General features: G+C 37.1%; 2 protein-coding genes across 3 annotated transcripts; one reads left to right on the forward strand and one right to left on the reverse strand.

Moving 5' to 3' along the window:
* Positions 1-1,376: 1,376 nt before the first annotated feature.
* LOC145132986 (NHL domain-containing protein) lies at positions 1,377-4,635 on the reverse strand. 2 transcript variants are annotated; one of them, XM_079067945.1, is made up of 7 exons: positions 4,305-4,635; positions 4,093-4,173; positions 3,710-3,886; positions 3,388-3,558; positions 2,919-3,134; positions 2,604-2,683; positions 1,377-2,343 (listed from the first exon to the last, which is right to left on the reverse strand). In XM_079067945.1, the coding sequence occupies exons 1-7, from the start codon at positions 4,405-4,407 to the stop codon at positions 1,648-1,650; spliced, it is 1,524 nt and encodes a 507-aa protein (XP_078924071.1). In that variant the 5' UTR covers positions 4,408-4,635; the 3' UTR covers positions 1,377-1,647. The 2 variants fall into 2 exon arrangements, with proteins under 2 accessions (XP_078924071.1, XP_078924070.1); XM_079067944.1 differs by having other exon boundaries at positions 2,604-2,692; positions 4,305-4,634.
* Positions 4,636-12,386: 7,751 nt separating this feature from the next.
* Positions 12,387-25,398, forward strand: LOC145131917 (uncharacterized). Its single transcript, XM_079066561.1, has 5 exons — positions 12,387-13,060; positions 13,109-13,888; positions 14,320-14,665; positions 14,794-15,152; positions 25,092-25,398. Exons 1-5 carry the CDS (start codon positions 12,387-12,389, stop codon positions 25,396-25,398), a joined length of 2,466 nt encoding a protein of 821 aa, XP_078922687.1.
* Positions 25,399-26,084: the final 686 nt, after the last annotated feature.

A 26,084-nucleotide genomic window follows, 5' to 3' on the forward strand; every position in this document is an offset into this window, starting at 1 on the left:
CAAACCATGTTAAATCCTTGTGTCATTTTATTGCTTTCTAACGTAACACCAACATACAATAGCTATTACGCAAAAAAGAAGTCACATATATCAAATTGAATGGGTTGTGTTATGAAGAAAAAGACAAATAAAAATTAGGGTTTAGGTCATTTTTGGTCACTTAACTTTTGGTTTTGTACTCATTTGGTCACTTAACTCTTTTTAAGTTTTTAAAGGTCATCAAACTTTTGACTTTGTGCTCATTTAGTCACTTAACTTTAGGTTTGGTCACTTAACTTTTAGATTTGTACTCATTTAGTCACCTAACTTTTAAAATTGTGCTCATTTAGTCACTAACCTTTTGAAAAAATTTAAAAGTTTAGTGACTAAATGAGCACAATTTTAAAAGTTAGGTGACTAAATGTGACCAAACCAAAAGTTAAGTGACTAAATGAGCACAAAACCAAAAGTTTAATGACCTTTTAAAACTTAAAAAGAATTAAGTGGCCAAATGAGCACAAAACCAAAAGTTAAGTGACCAAAAATGACCTACACCCTAAAAATTACCCCTCAACTAATATAGAACATCTTATAGATCTTTCTTTTATAATGTTTTTTTTAGTGTGTGACCTCATGGATTCATATACAATTATTAATATATCATGTTTATTGTTTATTTTTTATAAGGCTCACTTGTGGAAGGGACAAAAGAGATCAATCGTATAGACTATGTTACACGTCTAGCAAAAGGTCACTACCCATAACCGTATATAAATGTTTCTACCCACAAAAACTTTTATCAACTATTAATTGTAAATAACTTCTTTTAAAAAAAATTTCAATTTAATATCATTGAACATAAGGCATTCTATCAACTTTTAATGGTAAATCACTTGTATTTTTTTCATTTTGATATCTTTGAACATAAGGCATGATTTAAAAAAAAAAATTATGTTTATAAGGTTGAAATACACAACAAAATGAAGTTAAATGGTCTGTTTGAACTGAAATAAAAAGTTAAAGACCAGATATACAAACTATCATAAACTATAGGGACCATTTGTGTAATTTACTCGAGTTAATTTGTAATTTGAAAGACTAAATTTTATTTTATTAAAGTACAGTTTTTGTAGATCTTGAGATACAAAATAATAAAAGACTGTACTTAATTAACAAGTTGTTAGAAGGATACAAAGATCTCAAGACATTCTTGATCCAACATTCACATGTGTTAATATTTATTATTAGCATTAAAAATAAATATACCAAATATACCACCCACCTCACCCGTTTTAAAACATAATTTATGTATATAACTTCTAACACTTCCACTCCTTACAAATCATAAAATACAAAAAAAAAAACCAACTATATCCACACCTTTGCTCCAAAAACCCTTTTTGAACAAATTTTTTAATTGCAAACACTTCACGAAGTCCATCACTCAAAAACAACATCTATCCTTAGGAATTTCATATTCACTTTTTCATAACAATGGCAGCTTCTTAGTTCTTACACACATTTCCCCCCTTCAATGCTGCCTCATATATAACATATATGTTCTATAAAACCCTACCACTATACTTTTAAACATTACAAAATTAGTCACCACAATGAAATAATCCCTACTCCCCAAATTCCCCAACTTTTATTCCCACATTATATCCTTCAATCCCCTCGAGTATATCCACGCGAACGTGACCTCATCTTTCCACGATGATCATAAACCGAATTCCCATGATCCAACGGCTTTATCACCATCGACTCCGCTTGCTCTTGAACCGCTCCAAATACAATTTCATCGGTTTTTTCCGCACTTTGTTCGTAGTAAGTCTCCGGCATTGACGAATAATAACGGTTGTGATACTGTTGTTGTTGTTGTTGTTGTTTTTGTTGATACTGCTGTTGTTGTTGTTGTTGTTGTTGTAAATTTTGGTCCCACCCACTGTAAAAATGGCGACTACTTTGACGAAAATGTTGGATTTTTTCCGCATCGTTTGTCATAAAAGGGTAAGTTTTTTTCGGGGTGGGGGTCCGGGTCTCGATGGAAGGTGGCGGCGGGTCGTCACCGTCTGGGATCACGTAGCTATCTTGAACGGGCCATGGGTTTGACCCGTATTTGTGGTGATGTTGACTTTGGTAATTATGGTTGACTTGTTTCTTTTTTAAGCCCGGGAAAAGTCCGGTCAAGATTTCGGATAATGATGAGGTGGAGTTGGATATTAGTTTTGCGAATGATCCGAAAAAACCCTCTTCGGGTTTTTCCGGCTCGTTTTCCACCGGAATTAGTGGCGGCCTTAGCGGCGGTTTCTGGTATGGTGGCGGTGGAACGGTGGTTTGTTTCATTGTAGGTTGCGGTTCATCCTTCATGAAATGAATCGGTCAAAAGAGGTTAATAATGTTGACTTTTGAGGTCAAAGAGAGTAAACTTTGACTTTAAAATTGAGATAGATTATTAAAGTTTTTGGGAAAATAGTTTGCTATGACATAATAAAATATAATAAGTATTACAATTCGAAAAAGATTGATTTCAATTCGGAGTATAAATTCATAAAATTTTGACATTTGAAGTATGGTATTTTTGACCAAAAAATATATGAAGAACATAAGTGATAAAGACTTACTTGTTGGGAAGAAATCATGCTACCAACTCTTCTTTGCAACAATGCAAGCATGTAACCAAAGAAACCTGCTGCCACCAAAACTGCAATCCCTACAATAAGTTTTACAATGTTCAATAAACGATAAATCTTTTGAAGGGTATTTTAGGCATTTAACGAAAAAAAATGGCAAGATAACTTGATGGTGTTGATCTTTGTCCAACAAGTTCGTATTTACAAAAGGGTATTTTAGATATTTGACTAATAGTCAGACAATTCCATCAAACAACATGGAAATCGACATGTTTGTCTCTACTCAAGGGTAGTTTAGACATTTACCAAGAGGGAAACCGCTTCCATATTGATAAGCACAATCATCAAATGGAAGTTGAATCTCACGAATAGCTTGGTTTCCTCTATCTATAACAAGAAGTGAACAACTGCTTCCAATGTAAAGAACATCAAAATCATTAGAAAATTTTGCATCTTCACTCGGTCCATCTACATGTCCTCCTCCCCTGCCCACTTTTCCCCCTCCTGCAATTGTTGTCACTCCTACACCAAAAATAAAATTAATAATTAATAATTCCATAATCCTAAAAAACCTTAAGAGATGTAAATGTAAGTAGTAGCTGACTTTAATAGATTTAATACAGAAAGAACGACTTAAATACTTAATACAAACTGAAAGTTATACAAAGAAGGCTTTTTGCTAAATTTGGATTCATTTGCTTTTTTCCTTTGATTTCTCATGTGTGACATCATTTTCTTGTAGATTTTTTTTTAAAACATCATTTGTATTTTATACCTGTATCACTAATCTTTCTAATTGCCATGTTGGCAGTGTCGGCAATGTATATGTTTCCTTTGTCATCAACTGTAAGACCTTTTGGGTGATTCATTTTAGCTTCTCGAAGCTTCCCATCGACATGCCCTGAATACCCATCAGCTGATCCAGCTACCAACTTTGGTCTACTATCTGAAAAAGGGGAAAGAATTAAAGAAATCAACAAACGATTATTGGTTTTGTGGGTCCCAAGGAAATAGGATTGAAATTGAATGTTTGTCGACTTTGTTCATACCCAGAAGATGAAAATGGTGAAGAGGAAAATGGGAGTAAGGTTACTTACAGAGGGATAAAGATGAAGAGATCTTGTATAGATTGCTATTGGCAGAATCAAGAACAAGAAGCTCGCCATTAGGTAAAACCTCGAGAGCATGAGGTTCAATCCCAAGCTTACTTCCATCGAAAACTGTCTCAACGTTATAACCACTCTCAAATTTCATCAATGGTCGCCCAGTAATCGCTAAAACAATGGAAACCCACAAAAAACAACTGTTATCAGTAACGATTGGAGCATTCAATGAACAGACAGATACGACTGATATATAAATGAATGCGAAGAACAAAACCGACAAAAAAAATTAAACGGAAATACCACCATTGTAGGATATTGTTACCACATATGATCGAAAAAGTAAGAGAAATCAGCTGAAAATCAAGATCTATTACATGTTTTGGCAGGTGTTTTGAGCGACCACGCCCATTTCATCAAAGCAGAAGCAACATTTGAGAAAACCCCATTAACAATCCCTGCAAAAAGGAATAAGGGTTGTAAGTTGAAAGCTGTGAGCGTAAGTGAAAGTACAGTACAACAAAATCAGATCCTAACTTGAAAATCTGAACAAGGAAAAATCAGAAACCACGAAATGTAGTACACTCACTAGCAGGTGAAGTAGCTGGAGCAGCAGATACGCCAACATTAACACAAAGTAAAAGTAAAAGAGCAAGTGAGAAAACGAGCAGAATTCTACCCATTGCTGCCATTTTTGTGAGGAGCTGAAAGGAATCAGAGTTTGGAGGTGGTTTGCATTACATATGAATTGAAACCAGAAACCCTAATGAGAATCTGAAATGGGTTTGTTAAAGAGAGGGAAAAGGGAGTGCTTTTTGATGGGTTTTTTGATTTTTCATGAAAAGGAGTGGGGATTTTGAGAGATGTGCGAAAGAATTAGAGGATAGAAGGGGTGGAAAAGACAAGAAATGACAAGAGGAGGGGCTGAGGGGCCTTTGCCAGTGGAGGACAGTAGTTGGAGTTAAGAATCATTTGCAGTAAATATGTTTGATATAATATTTTTTTAATAGAAGATTGAGATTTATTGTTTTGTAATAAAAAACAAATATTTGACACAATAATGCAAGTTCATAGAAAATGTTTTTACTTCCAGATATTTATTTCTAAAAAGATTTTAGTTCAAATCGGTATATTTATCGTATTTGTAACTAGGGTTGACGTCACTATTTGACCTTGACTATTAATTTTTATTGAGAAAAAATTAATGAAATAACCAAAAGTTAGGGGTGTGTTAAGGAATTAATTATGAAATTTCAGTTTTGGAAAATGATCACGAGATCCATAGAGGGGCTCTGCAGATCCCTTTAATCCTCTGAGGAACGATGCACAATACTGCGAAAATATCGTGACACCACTAAATAACAAAAAAAAAATGTGTGGCTATAATGGTTCCGCGGAGGTGGCTCTGCAGATCCATTGTATACATCTTTGGATTGTTATAATCCTCTGAAGAACCAACGAAAACAGGGTAAAATCGGAAAAATTGTCAAAACCAACCAATTCCTCAGAGATATTATAGATTCGTAGAGGTGTACAATAGATCCGCAGAGCCACCTCTGCGGAAACATTTTAGCCACAAAATTTTTTTGTCATTTAGTGGTGTTACGTCATTTCCGCAGTACTGTGCATCTTTCCTCAGATGATTAAAGGGATTCGTATAGCCCCTGCTGCGGATCTCGTGTTCATTTTCCAAAACTCAAAATTTCATGGTTAATTCCTTAAAACACCCCTAGCTTTTGGTTATTTCATCAATTTTCTCATTTTTATTTGGTTAATTACTAAGGTTAGAGGGAGTGGTAACGCTCCTAGCATCTTGTCATGTCACTTTTTTGAGTGACTAGTCATTTTTTTGTCTTAACATCCAACTCTTAGCATTTCATAAGGAGTGGTAACACTCCTACCACTCCATTTTATTTTTATTTTTAATTTTCTTTTTCAAAGTTTAATTAAATTATATTTTTTTAATATCCAAAAAATTACACAAACGAAAATATTGGAACCCTCTCTATTTTATTTCAAAACTCGACCAATACTCCTTGTCGCAAAAAGAAATTAAATTAAATATATATATATATGCATATTTTTAATTTGTTTAATTAGAAAATAGGGGCGACGTCGTTTTGTTTGAGGGTATAGGGACGAAAAATCGTCCCCATAGGGTTTTATGTTTACTAAAATCGGAAGAATTATCCATTTCTCATTAATCGGTCATTGCTCCTCCTTTGGCTCTCGCTCTCTCAAGCGGTGATTTGCTTATGTCGACCACCATAGCGACGACCAGGTAACCACCGGCCTCCACAATGACCGCCATCTTAGTTGCAGCGCCCCCTTCACCTTTCTCTATCTTTCGATCACATGTTTTCTTCTTGCCGACTACCTCAAATAAGACCAGTTTCACCGTTGGCCTCTACTCCGTCGCTTCTGGCGACCTCATTCCCCTGAGATTGCATGCTTAATTAAGAAGACGAGGAGACTGGGAGAATTATGACGCTACCTTTGAGGATTTTCTGATTCATTAGTTTTTTAGGTTTATAAAACATGCAATTAATTTATGATTGTTTCTTGGATTCTAATTCCTTTGCACCAATCAGATAACAACTACATCCCCTCTTTCATCTCGCTATGTACGTAGCAATTCCTCCTTGGCGACTCTCCTAGTGAGTGCAAAGGGGTGGTGTTTTGTGTCCATAGCGAGGCTAGTGACTAGTGGTAGCGAGGGCCACTCCGTTTAGTCTAATAATTTTTGTGAATTTTATTACTGATTTTCAATTTTTATATCAAAAATATCATTTTCATGAAATTGAACATCTAACATGGATCTTTGAATACAAAAAAATTTTAGAACATCAAAATTTTATTAAGAAAAGTTAGCAATAAGCTAGAAAAAACACCTTAAGTACAAAACATTACAAGTGAATCAAATTTGGATTTCATAACCATACATTCCAATTAATCAACCCCTAATACCTACTCAAACACCAAAAGTAAGCCTTCGAAATGATTTTGTTAAATAGTTTGCTCTTATTAAGTTGTTGTGACCCAAGAAAATACTTGTTTTGACACAGCTAAACCTACCACCACATGACATAAAAACGCCCTCCAAAAGCTCATTGAACGGCTTCCGTAGCCGCAAATCACAAAACCATGTCAGCCACTCATCAACAGAAAACATAGCGTGATCATCAATCCCCTACCACCAAAACACTACGACCCTTAAATCCGAAGTCACCATGCAAGAGAAGGAAAGATGGTTTGCCGGCCCCACTTTTCCATCACAAACTGGAAATTGAAGATAAGGAATCACTAAACGTCTCTTATAAATATTTAGCCTGGTCGACAAACTATTAAGCATCAATCTCCAAATGAGAAGATTAACCTTTATAGGAAAAAAAACGCATGACATTCTCACTCGACAGAAACATCTTTAATCAATAAAACTACGCATGGATGCCATATTAAATTCAATAAAGGCTTTTAAACACCAACTCTATCTATCTAGAATCGAGCTCAACGAAATCAAGGAAAGAAGAGAAGCAAGTGAAAACTCTATTCACTCTCGATTCCTTTTATGGGGTCGATGAAAAGAGTAAATCCAATATTGATGTCTCATCTTTTACGCAATAAAGGTATCCTGATTCAAATCCAAAGCAAACAAGCATAGGAACCGAACCTATATCAACATATCCCCCACACAAATCTCTTCCAAAATGAAGAAAATTAGTATTATCAATCAAGTTCTTGCAAAACGAAAGTAACTTCACACCTTTTTTCACAGTTGAGAAGTAGCATAAATAATATCTAACCAAACAAAACTCCTTTTATCGGAGGATCAAGATCCAACAAGCCATGACTACTATGAATAGATTTGACCATACTAATCCAAAAAGCAGCATGTTACGTCTTAAACCGCCAAATCCATTTTAAGAGAAGAGCCTTGTTCGGAGCAAAGAAATGGACACCCCAAGACCACTATTATCTTTAAAATACATAACCTTCTCCTAACTAACACATAAAATATTATTTTCTTCTTTCTCACCCCCACCCATTATGAAAAAACTTGCTTCTAACCAATTCCAGATTACAAATAATAGAAATAGGAGTCTTTAAATGGGACATAAAGTATGTCGGAATCGAACCTAACACCAATTTTAGAAGAGTTAAATAACCTCTGACTGAAAGAGACCTCGCATTCCAATTTGACAGTCGCGACACCACTTCAGACCAAGTATCTAACTTAACCATAAAATAGCCAACCAAGACTTCTAAAAACAAAGTTTTCATAGCCGCACAGCCAATATAAGAAGCTACACTCTCAACTTTGGTGAAAATGACATCAACTCCCAATAATATGCACTTTTGTAAATTAATATTGAGCCCAGTCGCCGAGAAAAATGATTGAATTTTGGTAACATTTTTAGAAAAGTTTGAATACCTCTGTAACGTCCCAAAAATTACAAAGAGATTTTTCTCCATGAAGCAGATTAGCCAATTAAACCTTTATTTCGAAACCATTGAATAACATTTGATTTGTTGAAAACCATACTTTATCATAGTTAAGTCTACAAAACCGCAGAAACAAATATCTTCGATGCGCATGTACAGTCCCATCGAGCTCTTCTCACGAACAACCAACAAAATGTTTTATCCATAACTGTAAGCATAAAGCGTAGTGAGTTCTCCAGTATACCATATATTCCACCATACATACAATCCATCCATATATAATTCTTGACTCTAGTGTCGAGCAAACAAAACTCATATCCACATACATGTATCATACGTAACGGGACCAACCCAAGAGTTCACGGGCCTAACCCAACTCACATAACGGGCCCCACCCAACCATACATAACGGGCTCCGCCCAAGGAGTAAACGAGCCCAACCCAAACTTCACTGTCAGGAGCCACATCTTGGCCTTCCATACAATCCGTAAAGTCATATGTAATCACGGGTCAGATAGACAGTCAAACAAATGGTCCACCCGATATCGAAAAATCAGACAAGAACATTGCAATAAGGCATTAGACTAAGAGTTATCAGGCTATCCAAGTTAGACTACATAGAACCCAAACTATCACTACCACAAAATCATGTAACATATAAACATAACATATACTAGCATATTTCGTACCCTTGACAACTAGCCTTCCTCGGTTACCCTGCCATTGATCACTTCTCAATTAAGTCATTCATTGGTCATTCATACATAATCCTGATAATTGGACTTCCTCTATTTACCCTGCCAACATAAACCCTAACAATATCATACAATCAATGGACAAGACGCTACCATTCTAGCATACCAGATCACCAAGTGTTCTAAACCGAAGGGCATGACAAGAACTTATCCTAGACAACTAGAATATGTGTACTCTAACAGTACCTCTATCCTACCATGCAAAGGATATATAATGGGATACGTGACATAGTGAGAAACTCACCTGAACTAAAGAACCATAGAAGCACAGCAACACTCTTACACCTTGTACAACTCAATTCCGCGAACCGACTAACACCAAAAGAGATAAATACTAAATCAACAATCCAAATCCTCTAAGTTTGACCCCAAGTCAAATTGGTCAAAAGTCAACGATCAAGGGTCTATAAAATTCAACAGCCACCATAATGTGGTGACCTCTTGGCCACGTCATGGGCATGTCCAGACAAAACAGTAGACATGCAAGACTGTTAGGTGCATATATCTCGTTTTTAGCATTGCATTTGGGGATGCTAAGGTAGCTCGAGACAAAGTAACGCTTTTATTTGCTCATTTTATGGTGGATTTCATGAACTTTGAAGGTTGAAATGCGCTTTGGGGATGCTAAGGTAGCTCGAGACAAGATTTCAAAGCAAACATAGTAGAAACGAAGAATTTGGAAAATTCATGGAGTACCAAAACAATGAATTTCACATGGGGCATGTGAAAGGGTTAAAAATAGGCATAAAAATCGACAAGGAACGTGTTGACCAACTCACGAGGTGTTGACTTCGTTTCACACAAGACGTGTGGATTTACATTGAATCCATACGAGGCGTGTGGAACCCAAAATCAACATATTTCAACACTATAATTTTGAATATTTTTCGATTTTAGCAACCTACTTTCCTTCCACACGAGGCGTGTGGAATTAGCCTAAATCTACATGGGGCGTGTGGATCCTGAAAACTGCTTTTTGGCAGTTTTTCCTAAAGACTTATTACGAGATTTTTAGGGCCTTTTGTCATTCTCTCTCACCTTAGACGACTTGGAGGCAATTTTATTAGGAGTGCTTGCTAATTGTCACTTGGAATTCATTTTGGAAACATTTGGATTTTGTTTTTAAGTCGAATTAACATCATATTTATCATTTCTAGACTTAGCCATGTGCGGCTAAAGCCTTTCATTTTCGATTTTGTACTACAATTGTGTCTATGCTTTTAATCATGTGACTTGATGTTATGATTATGATTCTATCTAGAAATTGTAGTTTCGTTCTAATCTAATGTTTGATTTAATCATGGTTCATGTTGTCTACTAGAATTAGGATTATTTCATTCTCATTATTCAATTTATGAAATCCGTAAATCTATTACGGGATTAACTTTGGTGTAAACTGCAACTGCATGTTCTTACGTTTCCGAGCTTATGAGAAATATTGAACATTGTTGGGAATATTCACAAAAATCTTAATGCGGCTTTTCAATCTAATTCTAAGATTTTGTTTAGGTTGGATTAGTAAAACTAGGTTTAGTTTAAAGATCTTATTTTGATCAACCATTTTGGTATATGGAAAATGCTAGAGCTTGTTAGTGTTTTCAAGTACCAACTTGGATAGATTATGACTTAAACTTATCATGTGATTTAAATGCATGATACATGAGTTTACTACGGGATCGAAACCCTTTTACTCTCGAGTTACAAGTTTTTAATTGCATGTGTATAGTTTTAATTTCTATAAATCCAAATCAACCCCCCCCCCATTTGTGACTCAAGTACCTTACGCAAAGAGGTATAATCATTTGTCTCGTGTCTCTGCGGATCGATCTTGCTTACCTTGTACTACTTTTTAGTGCAAAGTAACAGTGTTTTGGAGTTTATTTTGTACCCCTATCATTTGTTGGGTTTGACACCCTAACAAATTGGCGTCGTTTCTGGGGATACAGTGTTACTAATTGTTTATGCCTAGATCTTTTCATACAGGTACACCATTGTCAGTTGACACAAAGATAGAGAAGACTTCAAGGAGGTTACGGAAGCAAGACAAGCTTCATAAGAAGCAACCGGGTCATTAACATTTGGGAGGACCTAACCCTCTCAAGTGTATATAAATCCAAATCCAAAACAGAAACTCTCTCACTCTCACCACAATCATCCTCACCCAGAAACACCAATCCACCCTCCTCACCTACTCACAACATCCCAGACTCCACACCCACAGAAACCTCAATTTCTACTTCTACCATGGGAGGCGAAGGAGGCAACGGAGGTAATAACAACAATAACAACCACGTTCCACCAAATCCACCCGAGCAAACCCTACACTAATAGGCAAGGCAAGAGGTTACTCAACAACCTCTTTGCATCACCTATCCAGCAGCCATAGACCTTGAACTAAAATGCGGCCTCGTCCACTTACTCCCAACCTTTAAAGGCCCTGAAAATGAAGATGCCCACAAGTTCCACACTGAATTTAATGTTGTGTGTGTTGGCATGAAACCACACAATGTCACTGAGGATCAAATCAAGATTAGGACATTCCCCTTTGCAGTACAATACGGAGCTAAAGACTGGCTTTATGATCTCCCACCGAGGACAGTCAATATATGGGGGGCCTTGCACGCCTCTTCTTAGACAAGTACTTCCTAAAAATAAAAACCTCATCCCTAAGAAGAGAGATAATTGGGAACAAAGAACACAAGAGAGAAGCCTTCTATACATATTGGGAAAGGTTCAAAAAGCTTTGTGCCCGTTGCCCAAAGCATGACATTAACGAATATCAAATCCTCCAATAATTCATCGAAGGCATGACCCCTTGCGAAAGGAGACATCTTAATGCCTCAAGTGGGGAGTCTTTGACCGATAATACCCCCACCGAGATTTGTGATCTTATCAAGAACATGGAGGAGGATTCAAAACATACAAGTCAAGATGAAGATTGGTATACGGATGCACCCCGAGGTGTCAAAGAAATGAATACTCCTCAAATTGAATCTCAACTATCCGAGTATGCACTCAAATCGGGCATCCAACTGACATGTGCCCTCAATTGTAAGAAGAAGAATATGAAGAAGCAAATGCTACTGGAGGCTATTCCGGTCATAATGAAATAGCTTATGATCAGTCCCTAAGCAATCAAGGGTGGAACAATAATCAAGGAATGGATTACCAACCAAGAAAACCACCGCCATACCAATAAAGGCTGCCATTTCAACCTCAAAATTTCCAGCCAAGGCAGCCTCAACAAGCGGGTTCAGCAAGTATGTCTTTGGAAGACATAGTCAAAAGTCTGGCAATGAGCACTCAATCATTCCAACAAGATACCAAAGCAAGCATAAAGAATTTAGAGCAGCAAATGTCACAGCTTGCGATATCCATAAGCAAATTAAAGTCTCAAGGAAAGTTGCCCGCCCAAATTGAGACCAACCCGAGGCACAAGGCTTGTGTTATTACACTAAGAAGAGGAAAAAGTTATGAGGGTCCAAAAAAGTCGGTTGATCTTGAAGAAGAGGAAGAAGAGAGAGAGAGTGGTAGAGAAATCGGGTATAAATCAAGAAAAGCAAAAGGAAGAAAGATCAAATCAAAAGAAGCCTTACATCCCCGAAGCCAAAGTCACTCTCCCCCTCCTATTTCCCGGTAGATTGTCAAGTTCAAAGAAAGAACGGGAAGATAATGAGATTATGAAAATGTTTCAAAAGGTTGAAGTCAATATTCCATTCCTTGAGGCCATCAAGCAAGTACCTAGATATGCTAAGTTCTTAAAAGAACTTTTCACATCTAAAAAGAAACTTAAGGGTAACAAAATAGTAAAAGTGAGTGATAATGTTTCAGCGGTTTTGCAAAGAAGGATGCCCCCGAAGTGCAAGGCTCCCGATGTCTTTATTGTGCCTTGTAAAGTGGGGAATCTTCATGTAACTAAAGCTATGCTCAATTTAGGTGCATCTATAAATGTCCTACTATATTCTATTTACAAACCAATTGGTGTAGGAACATTGAGCAAACCCGGTGTCATCATTCAACTTGTCGACCGGTCAATAATATACCCAAAAGGTGTATTAGAAGATGTGTTAGTGAAAGTAAATGAGCTTGTTTTTCCGAATGATTTCTGTGTCTTAGATATGGAAGATGTTGACTCCCCTAATTCAAGGTATGTGCTTATTGGCAGACCTTTTTTTTAACTACAACAAAAACAAAGGTTGACGTCTACAATGGTGCTCTGTCTATGGAATTTGATGGGGGAAGTTATTAACTTCAATATTTATGAGGCCATGAGATATCCTTCCGATGTGCATTCTCATAATTTTATGGATGCGATTCATCCCTTAACTGAAGAATGTTTTAATTTGTCTAACCATGATGCTTTGAGGTTAGTTTTTTCACAAAGTTTAGACAGGGACAAAATCAAGGAACTTGCAAGGGTATTCAACATAGACAAAGAGATGTTGAAAATTGTTAATCTTATGGATGATAAGAAGCACTCGGGGGTTGATGAAAGGAATTCCAAGTTACCGACCACAAATGCCAAACTCCATCCATTGATGATTCAACCACCAAAGCTGGAATTGAAGACTCTCCCTGACCATTTAAAGTATGCGCATCTTGGGGAGGAAAACACTTTATCGATCATCATTTCCAATAAGTTGTCTAGGAAAGAATATAAGGACTTATTCACTTTGCTAAAACAATACAAGAAGGCTATTGGATGGACAATTGCGTATATAAAAGTATTGAGCTCTTCCTTGTGCATGCACAAGATCTTGATGGAGGAAGACTTCAAGTCCATAACGGAGGCACAAAGGAGGTTAAGCCCTTCAATGATGGAGGTAGTGAAGAAAGAAATCATGAATCTTTTGGATGCATGTGTAATTTACTCTATTTATGACAGTAAATGGGCTAGCTTCATTCAAGTAGTCCCAAAGAAAGTCGGAGTCACCGTTGTGAAAAACTTCGAAGGAGAATTAGTCCCTACTTGTGTGTAAAACGGGTGAAGGGTTTGTATTGATTACCAGAAGCTAAATGCTTCTACAAGAAAAGACCATTTCCCCATTTATTGACCAAATATTAGAGATATTGGAGGGTAAATCTCACTCTTTTTGTTTAGATGGGTTCTCAGGTTTTAATCAAATTTCTGTAGCCCTGGAAGACTAAAAGAAAACCACATTTACTTGTCCATTTGGCACATTTCTTATAGGCGTATGTCTTTTGGTCTATGCAATGCACTCGCAACATTTCATAGATGCATGGTTTTCTCTGAATATGTTGAAAACATCATTGAAGTCTTCATGGATGATTTCACAATTTATGAAGACTCCTTTGATGTATGTTTAATCAATTTAACAAAAATTATGTAAAGGTGCATTGAAAAGGATCTTGTGCTTAACTATGAGAAATTTCATTTCATGGTAGACAAGGGACTGATTTTAGGTCATATTGTGTCCCCAAAAGGCTTGGAAGTCGACAACGCCAAGATAGATGTTATCAAGAGTCTTCCTTACCTGAAAATGTTTGGGAAGTTCGTCTGTTTCGTGGTCATGCAAGTTTCTATCAACGCTTCATCAAGAATTTCGCAAAGATCACGGTTCTGATGTGTCAACTACTCCAAAAAGATGTTGAATTTGAGTTTACTCAACCCTGCAAGGATGTTTTTCATCGTTTGAAAGCCCTACCTACCTCCGCTCCCATCATCCAACCACCTAATTGGGATCTCCCGTTTGAGATCTTGTGTGATGCGATCAACATGGCTGTTGGAGCGGTATTGGGCCGAAAAGTGGATCAATCACATCATGTCATCTATTATGCATACAAGACTCTGGACCGGGTGCAATGCAACTACACAACCATAGAAAATAGTTACTTGTTATTGTATTTGCGCTAGAGAAGTTCCAACAATACCTTATCGGGACTAAAGTGATCATCTATGCAGACCATGCACTTATAAAGCTCTTACTAACCAAGAAATATTCAAAGCCAAGGTTAATATGGTGGATATTGCTTTTACAAGAGTTTGATATAGAGATTAAAGACAAAAGCAAGAAAGAGAACTTGGTTACGGATCATTTGAGTTGTATTGTGGACCCTAAAGACACCACTCCAATTCATGATGCCTTCTTGGATGAGCAGTTGTTTGCAACTCAAATGGCCCCTTGGTATGCTAACATTGTCAACTACATTGTTTCCAACCAATTTCCTCCAGAGTCTACAAGGTGGCAAAAGGACACGATAAAGAAAGAAGCCAAGAGGTATGTTTGGGATGAGTCCTATCTTTGGAAATATTGTGCGGATCAAGTTATCTGAAGGTGTGTAGAGTAACATGAGGTACAATACATTTTACATTTTTGTCACACCAAATCATGTGGAGGACATTTTGGTCCCCACATGACTGCAATAAAAGTCCACAATAGTGGTTTCTATTGGCCCAATATCTTTCATGACTCATATGCATTTTGTGCTTGTTGTGCGAGATGTCAAAAATTTGGATCTCTTACTTCAAGGAACCAAATTCCCCTTACCCTAATTATTGTTTGTAAGATATTTGATGTGTGGGGTCTTGACTTCATGGGACCTTTTCCGCCCTCTCTCAGTTTTCTTATATATTATTGGCAGTGGTGTAACACCTTGTTTAGGATTGTTCTTAATTCAGGGTTGTGGGTTGTAATCCGATCAAGAAAAGGGCTTTGGGCTTTGAGGAAGTAAATTTTAAACCTTATTGAGGAATGATAATATTGCTTATGAGATCTAAGCCCTTGATTTGCGTGCTGGAACCAAAGGGTAGAAAGGGAAAAAGTTATAGGTCGGGCTTCTTGCGAGGATTATGGTTTTAGTTCGGCATATGTTTAGCCAAAGGTAACTAGATAGGATTGTGGGGATTGTCAATCCCTTTTTGTACATATAAAAAACATCGAAAACGAAGTTGAAATGAAGGAGTTATGGATGTTTGAAGTTGAGCTGGAAGATGGAGGTTTTGCCCTACGCATGGCGTAATGTTGCTACGCATGTCGTAATAGATGATGGAGGAATGCGTATTTAATGATCTACGCATGGCGTAAATCTGGCTACGCAGGGTGTAGCCGGTGCTTACGAAAACCCTAATTTAGGGGTTGTGATCCCTATTTGAAGCCTATAATCCCTTGGGAGCCTTCCTATGATCAGCCTCCTCCCTATATTGCAGTAATCTCGAAACCCTAATCCTCCCAGGCAAGTTTTGAGCATTTTGTGTGTTTTATGGTGCATCTCGAATAAGGAAAAGTCCATCCTTGAATGTTGGTGAAGCTCAAGCTTGTAGATCCAGAGTCTACATTGTGTTATTCAGCTTCATAAGGTATAAATCTTGCACCTTGTTGATTCATGTGTTAGATCCTGTTAGCTTCTTGGTTTTCATGCTATTTTGTCCCATAATCTTAGTTCTTGTGAGTATAAGCTACTCCGGACATTAAGGTTGTCATTTATTGATATTTTTGAGGATGATGAGTCATAACAATGGGATCTTGGCTACTTTCATTTCCCCATGCATGTGTATTTGGTCATTGGAGTATGTTTTGGTACTTAGGGTTTGGTATTGTTCTCTTTTAGGTCATGCAAATACATAAAGTTGAAGACTTTATCACTTAAGATGTTTATTAGGCCCATACTTGGGAATTAGACGTTTAGTCTTTAGGTGTTAAGAACTCAACAAGAAGTTGGCACATCAGGGAATTACGTAGGGTGTAACCCTGGCTACATGAGGTGTAGCCTAAAATTGTCCCATTTTCCTTACAAGTCTCTACCCAGGGCGTAGCATCTAAAAGTGTGAGTTTTGTACATTTTGGATTAAGGGTCAAGTGGAGTGGGTTCTTGGCTTGGAAGGGTAAAATGATCTTTTACCCATAGAGAGAGGGAGATTATAAACTAAGACTTCTGAGTGGAAATCATTAACTTAATCTTTAATTAGGATCTTTTGTGTATATAATTAGTGTGGGAAGTTCCAATATCGGCTGCTCGAGTGTGAGATTTGTCTGTCTTTGGATTGAGGTGAGTCTCTTCACTATACTCGTGGGTTGAAGGCACCAATGCCATCCCACTGGATTATATGTGTAGGATGCAAGCTGCCTCTGTGACTCTTGTATGTGTATGTATGTAATATATGGGTTAAGCCCAATTATATGGGTCAGGCCTGATTATATATGTCTTATATGGGTGGGGCCCGATTATATGGGCAGGCCCCGAATGATATGGGTGGGGCCCGAATGCATACGCTGGGCCCAAAGCATGTATGTTGGGTTGGGTCCATTCATGTTTGATATATGGTATTTCGAGGAACTCACTAAGCTTTGTGCTTACGGTTTGTGTTTATATTGTTTTCAGGTACTTCTGGTTCAAAAGGAAAGATCTTGGCATGATCACATTGATGGGTTGTATAGGAAACAAAATTATACAATGCGGAAAACAATTAACAATTAATATAGTACATGCATCCTATAAAAAGATCTATGTCAGACACCTTGATAACAACATACAATGAATAACAAAACCTAGCACAACCCTAGTGTAATTCAAAATTACCAAGTATAGAGTTACATACCTTTTGATTTGTTGTAATAAACAAATAATTTCAATCTCCTTGTAGTGTAGGTCTTGGAAAGCTTAGCACCAAAAGGATGATGCCTCTAATGGATCAAACTCAAACCCTAGAACTAAAAGACAATAGGAGAGAGGAGAGAGGAGATTTTCGGCTTGAGAATACTTCAAGGAAGAGTATAAACGAATTTGAGGTCCCAAGGGGTCCTATTTATAGGTTAGGTAACTTAGGGACAAAACAAGATTTGAATGATTAAATAATAGATTTAATCACAATTCAAATGTTTTCCTTATTATCATCCAGGAGGCTTCTAGAAACCCTGCAAAGTCTCTCAAAACCGTCAACCTTGATGGTAGGTTCTAGAATTGTCTTTCCTTGCTCAACTATGAATAATTATAATTCACCATTTTCACCTTTAATTAATTCTAATTAATCTCAAATTAATTCCAGATTAATTCTGATTCATAACTAATTAATTCTAATTAATTTCTTATTAATTTATTAACCTTATAAATTAATACATCAATTGTCAATTTCCAATTAATATATTAATCATAATATATTAACAAATAATTTATTATAATTTATTTATCATATAATAAACTAATAGATGTATATCATTTCTCTCTCTAAATGTCATTCTACAAGATATCGTATGGACATGAGACATGGATTAGAATCAAACGTTGGCCCTTAGATAAGTGATCAACTATTCCTTCATTCTACAATATATAGTATGGACGTGAGACATGGATTAGAATCAATATCATAGTCCAAGATTATGTTTCTCGATTTCCAGATTTATGACGACTGAATTTAGACTACTAATTGAAAACATCAATTTAGTTTGGGCTCGGCCAAGCACTTCAGATGTCGACAACAAATCATCGAGGGGCCCAAAGATATCACTTTTCCTGTTAAGGCAAAAGGAACAAATTACTTTGACTATATAGTCACACATTTTGCTAACGAAATCATGCATGAAATTACTCTTTATAACACTCAATTACGAGATGCATTTATGTAAACCAATGCACAACTGATTCGTAAACTATAAACTATATATCTCCGCTTAAGAATAGTAGATATTATCGGTCTTATAATTACTGGTGATAAAATCCACGAAGCAATCTCTAAGTGTGGGTTTACCCAATACTTAAAATCTCTATTTTCAAAGTACTCATGAATATTGTAGCAATTCCAATTGCAATGTATTAACCTCAATCTACAATCTACAATCAACTCATGACAGTCTTAAATCACTACTTACTTCCAAAAGTATGAGCGACTGTGGAATTTTTGAATAATATCAAAGGGAAGTAAACATGCAAAGTGAAACGCAATAATAAATTAATCAACTATGGTTTCAAACTTACTGGATATAAATATTTCTTATTATTTAATCACCATAGTAATTACGAATTTATTCATTGTATAATGTTTTGAGTAATCAACTCACCACTTGAATTAGATAGCATCATTCATGCCTATGTTATGAAAATGCATATTATGCCTCTCTATGGTCCTTCCTTTGCGAACACATCCACTGGGCACTATTCCAATGATGCACATTTCACAATTTCAAATTCTTATCATTATCTAAGATGTAGTGGAATTCCAACTTTACATGCATTGACATATTATCATGTCGAGTTTCTAAAGTCACAGAGACTGAACTTTCAATATTACAGAATGTTCCACTGGAACTTGTTACTCAGAACAGTTTCATGATTATGAAGTCTCAAATTCAAGGTACACTCCTTGAACACTTATTTTCATTAAAGTTTCCAACTCACATATAGATTTTATAAAAACATCTCCTATTATGGAAACCTTTCCATATTCCCATATGACCAACATTCTGACCAAGAATCATCTCAATCCAGAAAGTGTCACTGTGGTCCGTCCTATAACATACTCTCACTGTCCACAAGCAACACATTCTTTGGTAAAACCTTAGAACGTTCTTGACAATTATTTAAAAACTTTAGTCATATGAAATTCTAATATTTTTCACGCAATGCTAAAATCATTTGAAAAATAGACTAATCGAATGTCATAGAATTTGTAATGGATCCTATATCTGAATCTTTTGGGACCGGACTCATTATTACAAGGGTTTAATATATATTCAGTTCCTTGCTATAATATTTCTGTATATAGAATCTCCCATGTTGAAACATTTCAACTTGTTATTCATATATTCCTTTGACTAAGTCGAACTATACAACCTAAACCTTTAGATTCGTAACGAAGTATGAGTGCCCTCTACCTTATGTCCACTATAGCGAAATTTTTTCCTAACTTTGCCACTTGAAAAAAAAGACATTGTTTCCTACGAATAGTATTGTCAACATGCAATACCCGCATAACAATTATGCTCACACTAGCGTTGACATGTACCCATAATTCAAGTGGACTTCTAGAAATCAATACCTTTTGACTTTCTTAAAGAAGTGTTGATTTTTGTTACACGATGCTTCAGTAAGTCTCCAACTAGACTTCTTAAGCTTATACACCTTGGTTGGATAATGTGTGTGTGTGTGTGTGTGTTTAAACCCTTTCGAGACAGATAAATATATCCCTCAAAAGTTCAAACAATTCCTTACCATTCCTCACAATTCGAAATATGAAGAGGGATGGCATAATCATATTGTGAATTTGAGAATGCAATTTACACAACTAACATCCATATAGATCAAATCTTCAAAATCTATTAGCGAAAGTATTTCCTCACAAACATTTTCATGAATTAGATCGAAACCTTTGCCACTTAGATTTTATGGTGCATGCATTCCCATCCATGTGAATCTATCATTTCCAACCTATAGTTATAAGACAATGTTTTGGACAAACCAATATCAAATTTAGTTTTCCTCCATGGACTGAACTTCGCTATTTATAATTTCTTGCCTTCTAGCATCTTAAGGACTTACCAGTGCTTCCATGTTGTTAGTAGCTCACCCATATTGACCAATGTACTTTCACTGCCCAACACACTTTTGCTTTTGCAGTTAAATGAAAACATCGAACTCATAAACATTGCCAACTGAACTAGAAGTGCACAAAAATACGAATATGTCAATTAAACACAACAGGTTTTCAACCTTTAGTTGTGTGCTAGTGTAACTAAAAGGATCATTTTCAATTGACTCTTGCAAGATCAATATCATCATGACCCCCACTGACTTCTTGACATGTGAATTTTTTCTCTCAAGGAACATTCCTTGACGAGCTAAAACCAATATTCAAAAGTTCATGTGGGTTCTCGACAAGAAAACACTTCATAGAGTAGGACTCAGTTTATCTTTTGTTTCTCGATCATCAAAAAACATTGAAACTCCAATTCTAAATGTGCTAGAGTAAGAAAACATTATTACTTCACACATTACGAGTGTTATCATCCTTCTTAGTTTGAGATGAGTTTCAAGATACGATTTGTTGTTACTAAAGTATGTCTCTAAAACCTAATTGAACAAAGTATGACTCGTCTATGATCGAACCATTTCCAACAATGTTGGATTCCTGTTCTTAGTTATATAATTGTACTAAGATGTTCTTGGAGGAGTCAATTGTGATACAGTTTCACAATTACTAAGATGATCATAAAACATGATACTAAAGCACTCTCCTTTCTGTTCAGATCGGAGAATCTTTTATCTTTATTCCTAATAGATTCTTCCATTCGTTCTGCTACTCGTGAACGTTTTAAAAACATCAAAATTATTCTTAATCTTATAAACATAATCATATTTACTGAAACATCAATAAATCATGACGGATAGAGTTATTGTCCCTTGTGGTGGATCTAAAGAGTCCATATCAACATGTACTAGATCTATTAGTCACTCACTTGCTCATATAAGCATGTGACCGATGAATTAAGTTATAACTTTCAATGAACAAGATTCTCACATACAATACGACTTGTACAACACCAAGTATCTGTCCAGTTGGTGATGAAATTTATGTTCACTTGATTAATTGTGACATTACCACAAGCGTTATTATAAGAATTTAATCCATAATTAATATTGTTGTTATTTGAAACATGACTAACACTTTCAATAATGTCATTGCAAGGAAATAGGATAAGGCAACTACGTAAACCAAAACTTCACTTTTATTGAAATAAAATGAAAATTGGAACTTGTCATTACAATGTATGAAATGAAACAACTATATTTCTAAACATCTCCAAAGAGTAATAGCAATCTATTAAATTATCCTAACTCCCTAGTATTAGCTCCAAATCCTGACCATTGAACCATGCGACTAAATTTAATCTTTCACGATCAGATTTAGCTCACTTGTTTAAGCTTCCTTCTTTCTTTTAGATCCTACAATACCATCAAAATGTGATCATCACATCATGTATTAAGAGTCTAAGAATAAGAACTTATGGAATTAGATAATAAATTTACCTGAAGTAGAGTCACACGACTTGACTTTACCATCTCTAAGATCTTTCAGGTAATGTGGTAAGCTTTTCTTCCAATGTCCCTTCACTTGGCAGTAGAAACAAATGGACTCGTTGGGGTCAACATTGGGAACAATCTCAGAATTAGCCTTTCTCTTTACCATACGATCAAACGGGTTGATCTTGGCCAACTCCTTTGGATTGGGAAGAGAAATCTTTTCTGGATCATCAACATTGTCTTCATCAATGTCCATGAAAATCTTGGAGTTAGATCCTTTAAGAAACTATGCTTCAGATGTGTTCTTAAGCAATTCTACTTCAGCAACTATCAACATCTCGGTGAAATCAATTAGGGTCACGTCAGGATTCCTCATATGAAAGCTCTTAACAAACTTAGCATATGACTCAAGAAGCGAAAGAATAACCAAGTCAATGGCTTGGTCCCTTGGGAATATGATACCCATTCTTTCCAATTTGTTAATGTATGACTTCATTTTCAGAACATGCACACACACAAAATTTCCATTTTCATGTTTACATGCCAATAGAGCTTGAGTAGTTTCATATCTTTTAACTCGAGGAAAACATGACGTTGGGAGAGCCACAAGAGGAGGATGAGATGGAAGAGTTGAATAGAGACGGTGTCCAGTTCCACCATTTCCTAAGGAAAGGAAAACGTTTTCACCTTGACTCGAATGTGGTATACCATCTCCTGAAGAACGAGGAAAAACATTTCCAGAAGAACAAGGAAGGCCATCATTGTCTTGATTTGACATCTAAAACTTGGGAGAAGAGAGAATTCAAGTTAGTTGATTTTAATCCTTAATTATTAACCCATAACTTAAATTAAGGCTAGGATCCATATTTGCGATTCTGCCTTTGAAGAGGGATGCTGTAATAAAATTTGAATCTATTTTAGATAGGTAGAGTCATGTCACCAATTTCCATCACATAAAACTCCTAGATCTTTTGAGATTCATTGAATCTTATCAATGACATGTTTAATCGTGATTATGCTATTACCAATTGTGACTCGGATGCCGAAGATCACAATTTAGATGTGAATAACCATGCAATCCCGCTTAACAACCTCGAGGTCATTTATCATCTCGAATTGATGTGCCAATTAACCACACACGCTCCATCAATAATGATAATTTTCGATTTATCCATCACCTCAACTTTATAGTCCCAAATTAGTGTACCACTTATGTAACACCTATAAAATTCAAGCAATTTTAAAACTTTTTAAAACATTTAAAACCATTAAGTTATTACAGTTTACTTTCAAAATAATTTAAACATCAGAGTATCCCCAGAATCAATCATGAAAATGTAAGGAGGTGCACGATCATGCCTTCGCCTTCCCGCGATCATCAGAATACCTAAAACAATATTCGATAAATGTAAGCTCGAAGGCTTAGTGAGTTACCCCCAAAATACCAACGCCATACATATATAACCATATCATATAAACATATAAGCAAACAACATGCATAATGAGCCTTCAGCCTGACTGGACCGCCTTGCAGGCCTTCAGCCTATCTGGACTGCTCTCCGAGCCTTCGACACGTCTGGACCGCCTCGCAGGGCCTACATCCTATCCGGACCGCTCGCCGGGACTTCGGTCTGACTGACATACCCTCCTGGGTTTGTAGTCTATCCGGACCACCCTGGGTATCTTGTCCTACAGCACGAAGCATGACCTGCCTCAACCCATTCCCATTAAAACACGCATGTGCACATAATATCATACGGTAGAATATATAACAGTCACACCTATCTAACAGATCATCAATCATAGCAACATCCTATAACCAGGATACAGACCTAACCGATCACTAACATAACATCATCCTATATACCAGGATACCGACCTAACCAGGCCACTAAGCATATCACCATCCTAACTACCAGGATATAAATCAATAAGCATATTATGCAATAACCTGGATACAAATCCGATAAGGGTCGACATTGGTGCCTTAGACCCTGTTGATATAGTGAGGATAACTCACCTGGCACTGCTGAAGTCCCGTAGATAAAACTCCAGCTGTTGGTTGACAGATTCCCAAACTGTCAACATCAAACAATACCCAATTAATAATTGGGTTTCAAGCCCAAGGTCCAACTCACACTCCAAAGGCCCAAAAGTCAAGTAATGGGCCAAAGCCCAACATATGGCTCAATTTTCCAAATTGGGCCCAGACCTCTACATGGTCTTTCCTTAAGGCCCATCCAATTATCCTAGTCCAAACTCTTGGTATTCCCATGGCCCAATATCACATAATCATCAAGGCCCAGTTATGGCCCAATATTCCAAATTAGGCCCAAGTCCTTCACATGTGCCTTATCCTAAAGCCCATCTAAATATTCTAATCCATATGCTTGTTTTTGGATGGCCCATCAATAACCCAATCACCAAAATCCAATAGAAAGGCCCGACTCAAGGCCCAAGTGAAATTAGGGTTTTCACATGAAATGACGATAAGTGTTTCTTACTTAACCCATTAAGGACTTAATCCATTAAGTCCAATATTGCCTTAGGTTAATTTGCCAATGATTATTAATTAATATTTTAAGTTTATTAAATAATTCCCGTGTATGTCCCGATCAATCCCCAAAATTAGGGTTTCATGACATTAGGGTTTTCCAAACCCTAATTAGGGTTTCCAACCCCACATACTAGTCCATTAGTCAAATGGTTGGGCTTTTAGGTCAATTAGGGCTTCATTGGGCCCATTAGGGTTTCATTAGGCCCATTAGGGTTTCGTTAGTCGGGCACCACCCACTACCACTTCGGGTAGTGGTGGTCAACGGCGGCTCACGGCGGCGGTTATGGTTCTAGTCCATTCGTCCAAGCATCCCAAACGAATCAAAACACAACAAGGCACACCACTACCCAACACGGCGGCTGGTGGCGGCAGCCACCACCCTACGGTGGTGGTTTTTGAGCTTTCTTTGATTATTCCTACACTATTACAGTTTTACAATGCAAATCTCAAATAACACACACACACACACACACACTAAGCTGAACACACACACACACACACACTAAGCTGAACACACACACACACACACTAGGCTAAATACACACAACCACCTTGTGGTGGCCGACGGTGGTAGATGGTGGCAGCAACCACCTCACGGTGGTGGTGGTGGCTTCCTTGGTTCTCCAGCTACACAACACTACACACACAGGCAAAGACACGCACACAGCCACCACCACACGGCGGCTGGTGGTGGCAAAACAACAAAGGCGGTGGTAACCACCATGGTTGGCAGCCATGGCGGTCTTCCATGGTTTCCGGCCAAACAAACACCGCACACGATAAGCTCAGCAACAGGAGAGACAAACACGCGCATCTTGCTCGAAAAGAAAACTCAACACCCACCTGTGGTGGGTGGCGATGGCGGCAGCAACAAGGGAAGGTGGGCAACAGTGGTCTTGACGGCGGCATACGACAGTCACGATGATAGGCAGCAGCTCGCGACGATGGGGCGTTAACAGATGGCAAAAGGTGGCCGGAGAAACTGTAAGGCCTTGAAATCAAGGATCTTAACCAGTGATCAAGCAATCTAACAATCAAACAAGATAAGAATGGAGTAGAAGAAGATTAAACCAAGCCTTGCACACGTTTATATTATAGAAACGTCGAGTACAACTTGGATACATACAAATGACCATAAACTCTGTGGACTGACAACAACCACTGACAGACTCTGACACATCCTATATATAGGGGAATGGCTAGCGGTAAACAGGTTTACGGCCGTAAACACATCTCTAGCCGTAAACTCATCCAAAACACTCTATTACAAGAGTCAAAACCCATTAAGACCTATACACCAGATAGCCTAGTCCAAACCATAAACTAGACCCTTCAATCTCCCACTTGGTTTGAGGCTAGCTCTAACTCAGTCCTTTTCAACGATAAGCACATCGGAACCCCCCATCACGCCACTCCACATCTCTTTTGAGATGATCTCCACAACCATTGATGTGTACTCTTTGGCAGCACTCTCGAAGATATCTTCAGCCACTTTGATCTGATGTTGTGCCAAATGATGAATATCCCACTTTCCGAATTGAAGTAGGTCTCTTTTGTCGAACAAGCGAAAGCAACCATCTTGAAACTTGATGATGGAAGACGCAGTGGTTTCATCATACACCCAGTAATGCATATTGGCAAG

Source organism: Lactuca virosa, chromosome 8 (assembly GCF_052849685.1).
Source record: "Lactuca virosa cultivar CGN04683 chromosome 8, Lactuca_virosa_CGN04683_v6, whole genome shotgun sequence".
Taxonomy (NCBI): Eukaryota; Viridiplantae; Streptophyta; class Magnoliopsida; order Asterales; family Asteraceae; genus Lactuca; species Lactuca virosa.

What these genes read in the sequence shown, in the direction of transcription:
- LOC145131917 (XM_079066561.1), top strand. Translation starts at nt 12,387, where the DNA reads ATGAGGGTCCAAAAAAGTCGGTTGATCTTGAAGAAGAGGAAGAAGAGA. An exon ending in GTTGACTCCCCTAATTCAAG is followed by an intron (nt 13,061 to 13,108) that starts GTATGTGCTTAT and finishes ACAAAAACAAAG; the next exon opens with GTTGACGTCTACAATGGTGC. An exon ending in TCAACATGGCTGTTGGAGCG is followed by an intron (nt 14,666 to 14,793) that starts GTATTGGGCCGA and finishes GCGCTAGAGAAG; the next exon opens with TTCCAACAATACCTTATCGG.
- LOC145132986 (XM_079067944.1), bottom strand. Translation starts at nt 4,407, where the DNA reads ATGGCAGCAATGGGTAGAATTCTGCTCGTTTTCTCACTTGCTCTTTTA. An exon ending in CAAAACACCTGCCAAAACAT is followed by an intron (nt 3,887 to 4,092) that starts GTAATAGATCTT and finishes CCATTGTTTTAG; the next exon opens with CGATTACTGGGCGACCATTG. An exon ending in CTCTTCATCTTTATCCCTCT is followed by an intron (nt 3,559 to 3,709) that starts GTAAGTAACCTT and finishes CCCCTTTTTCAG; the next exon opens with ATAGTAGACCAAAGTTGGTA.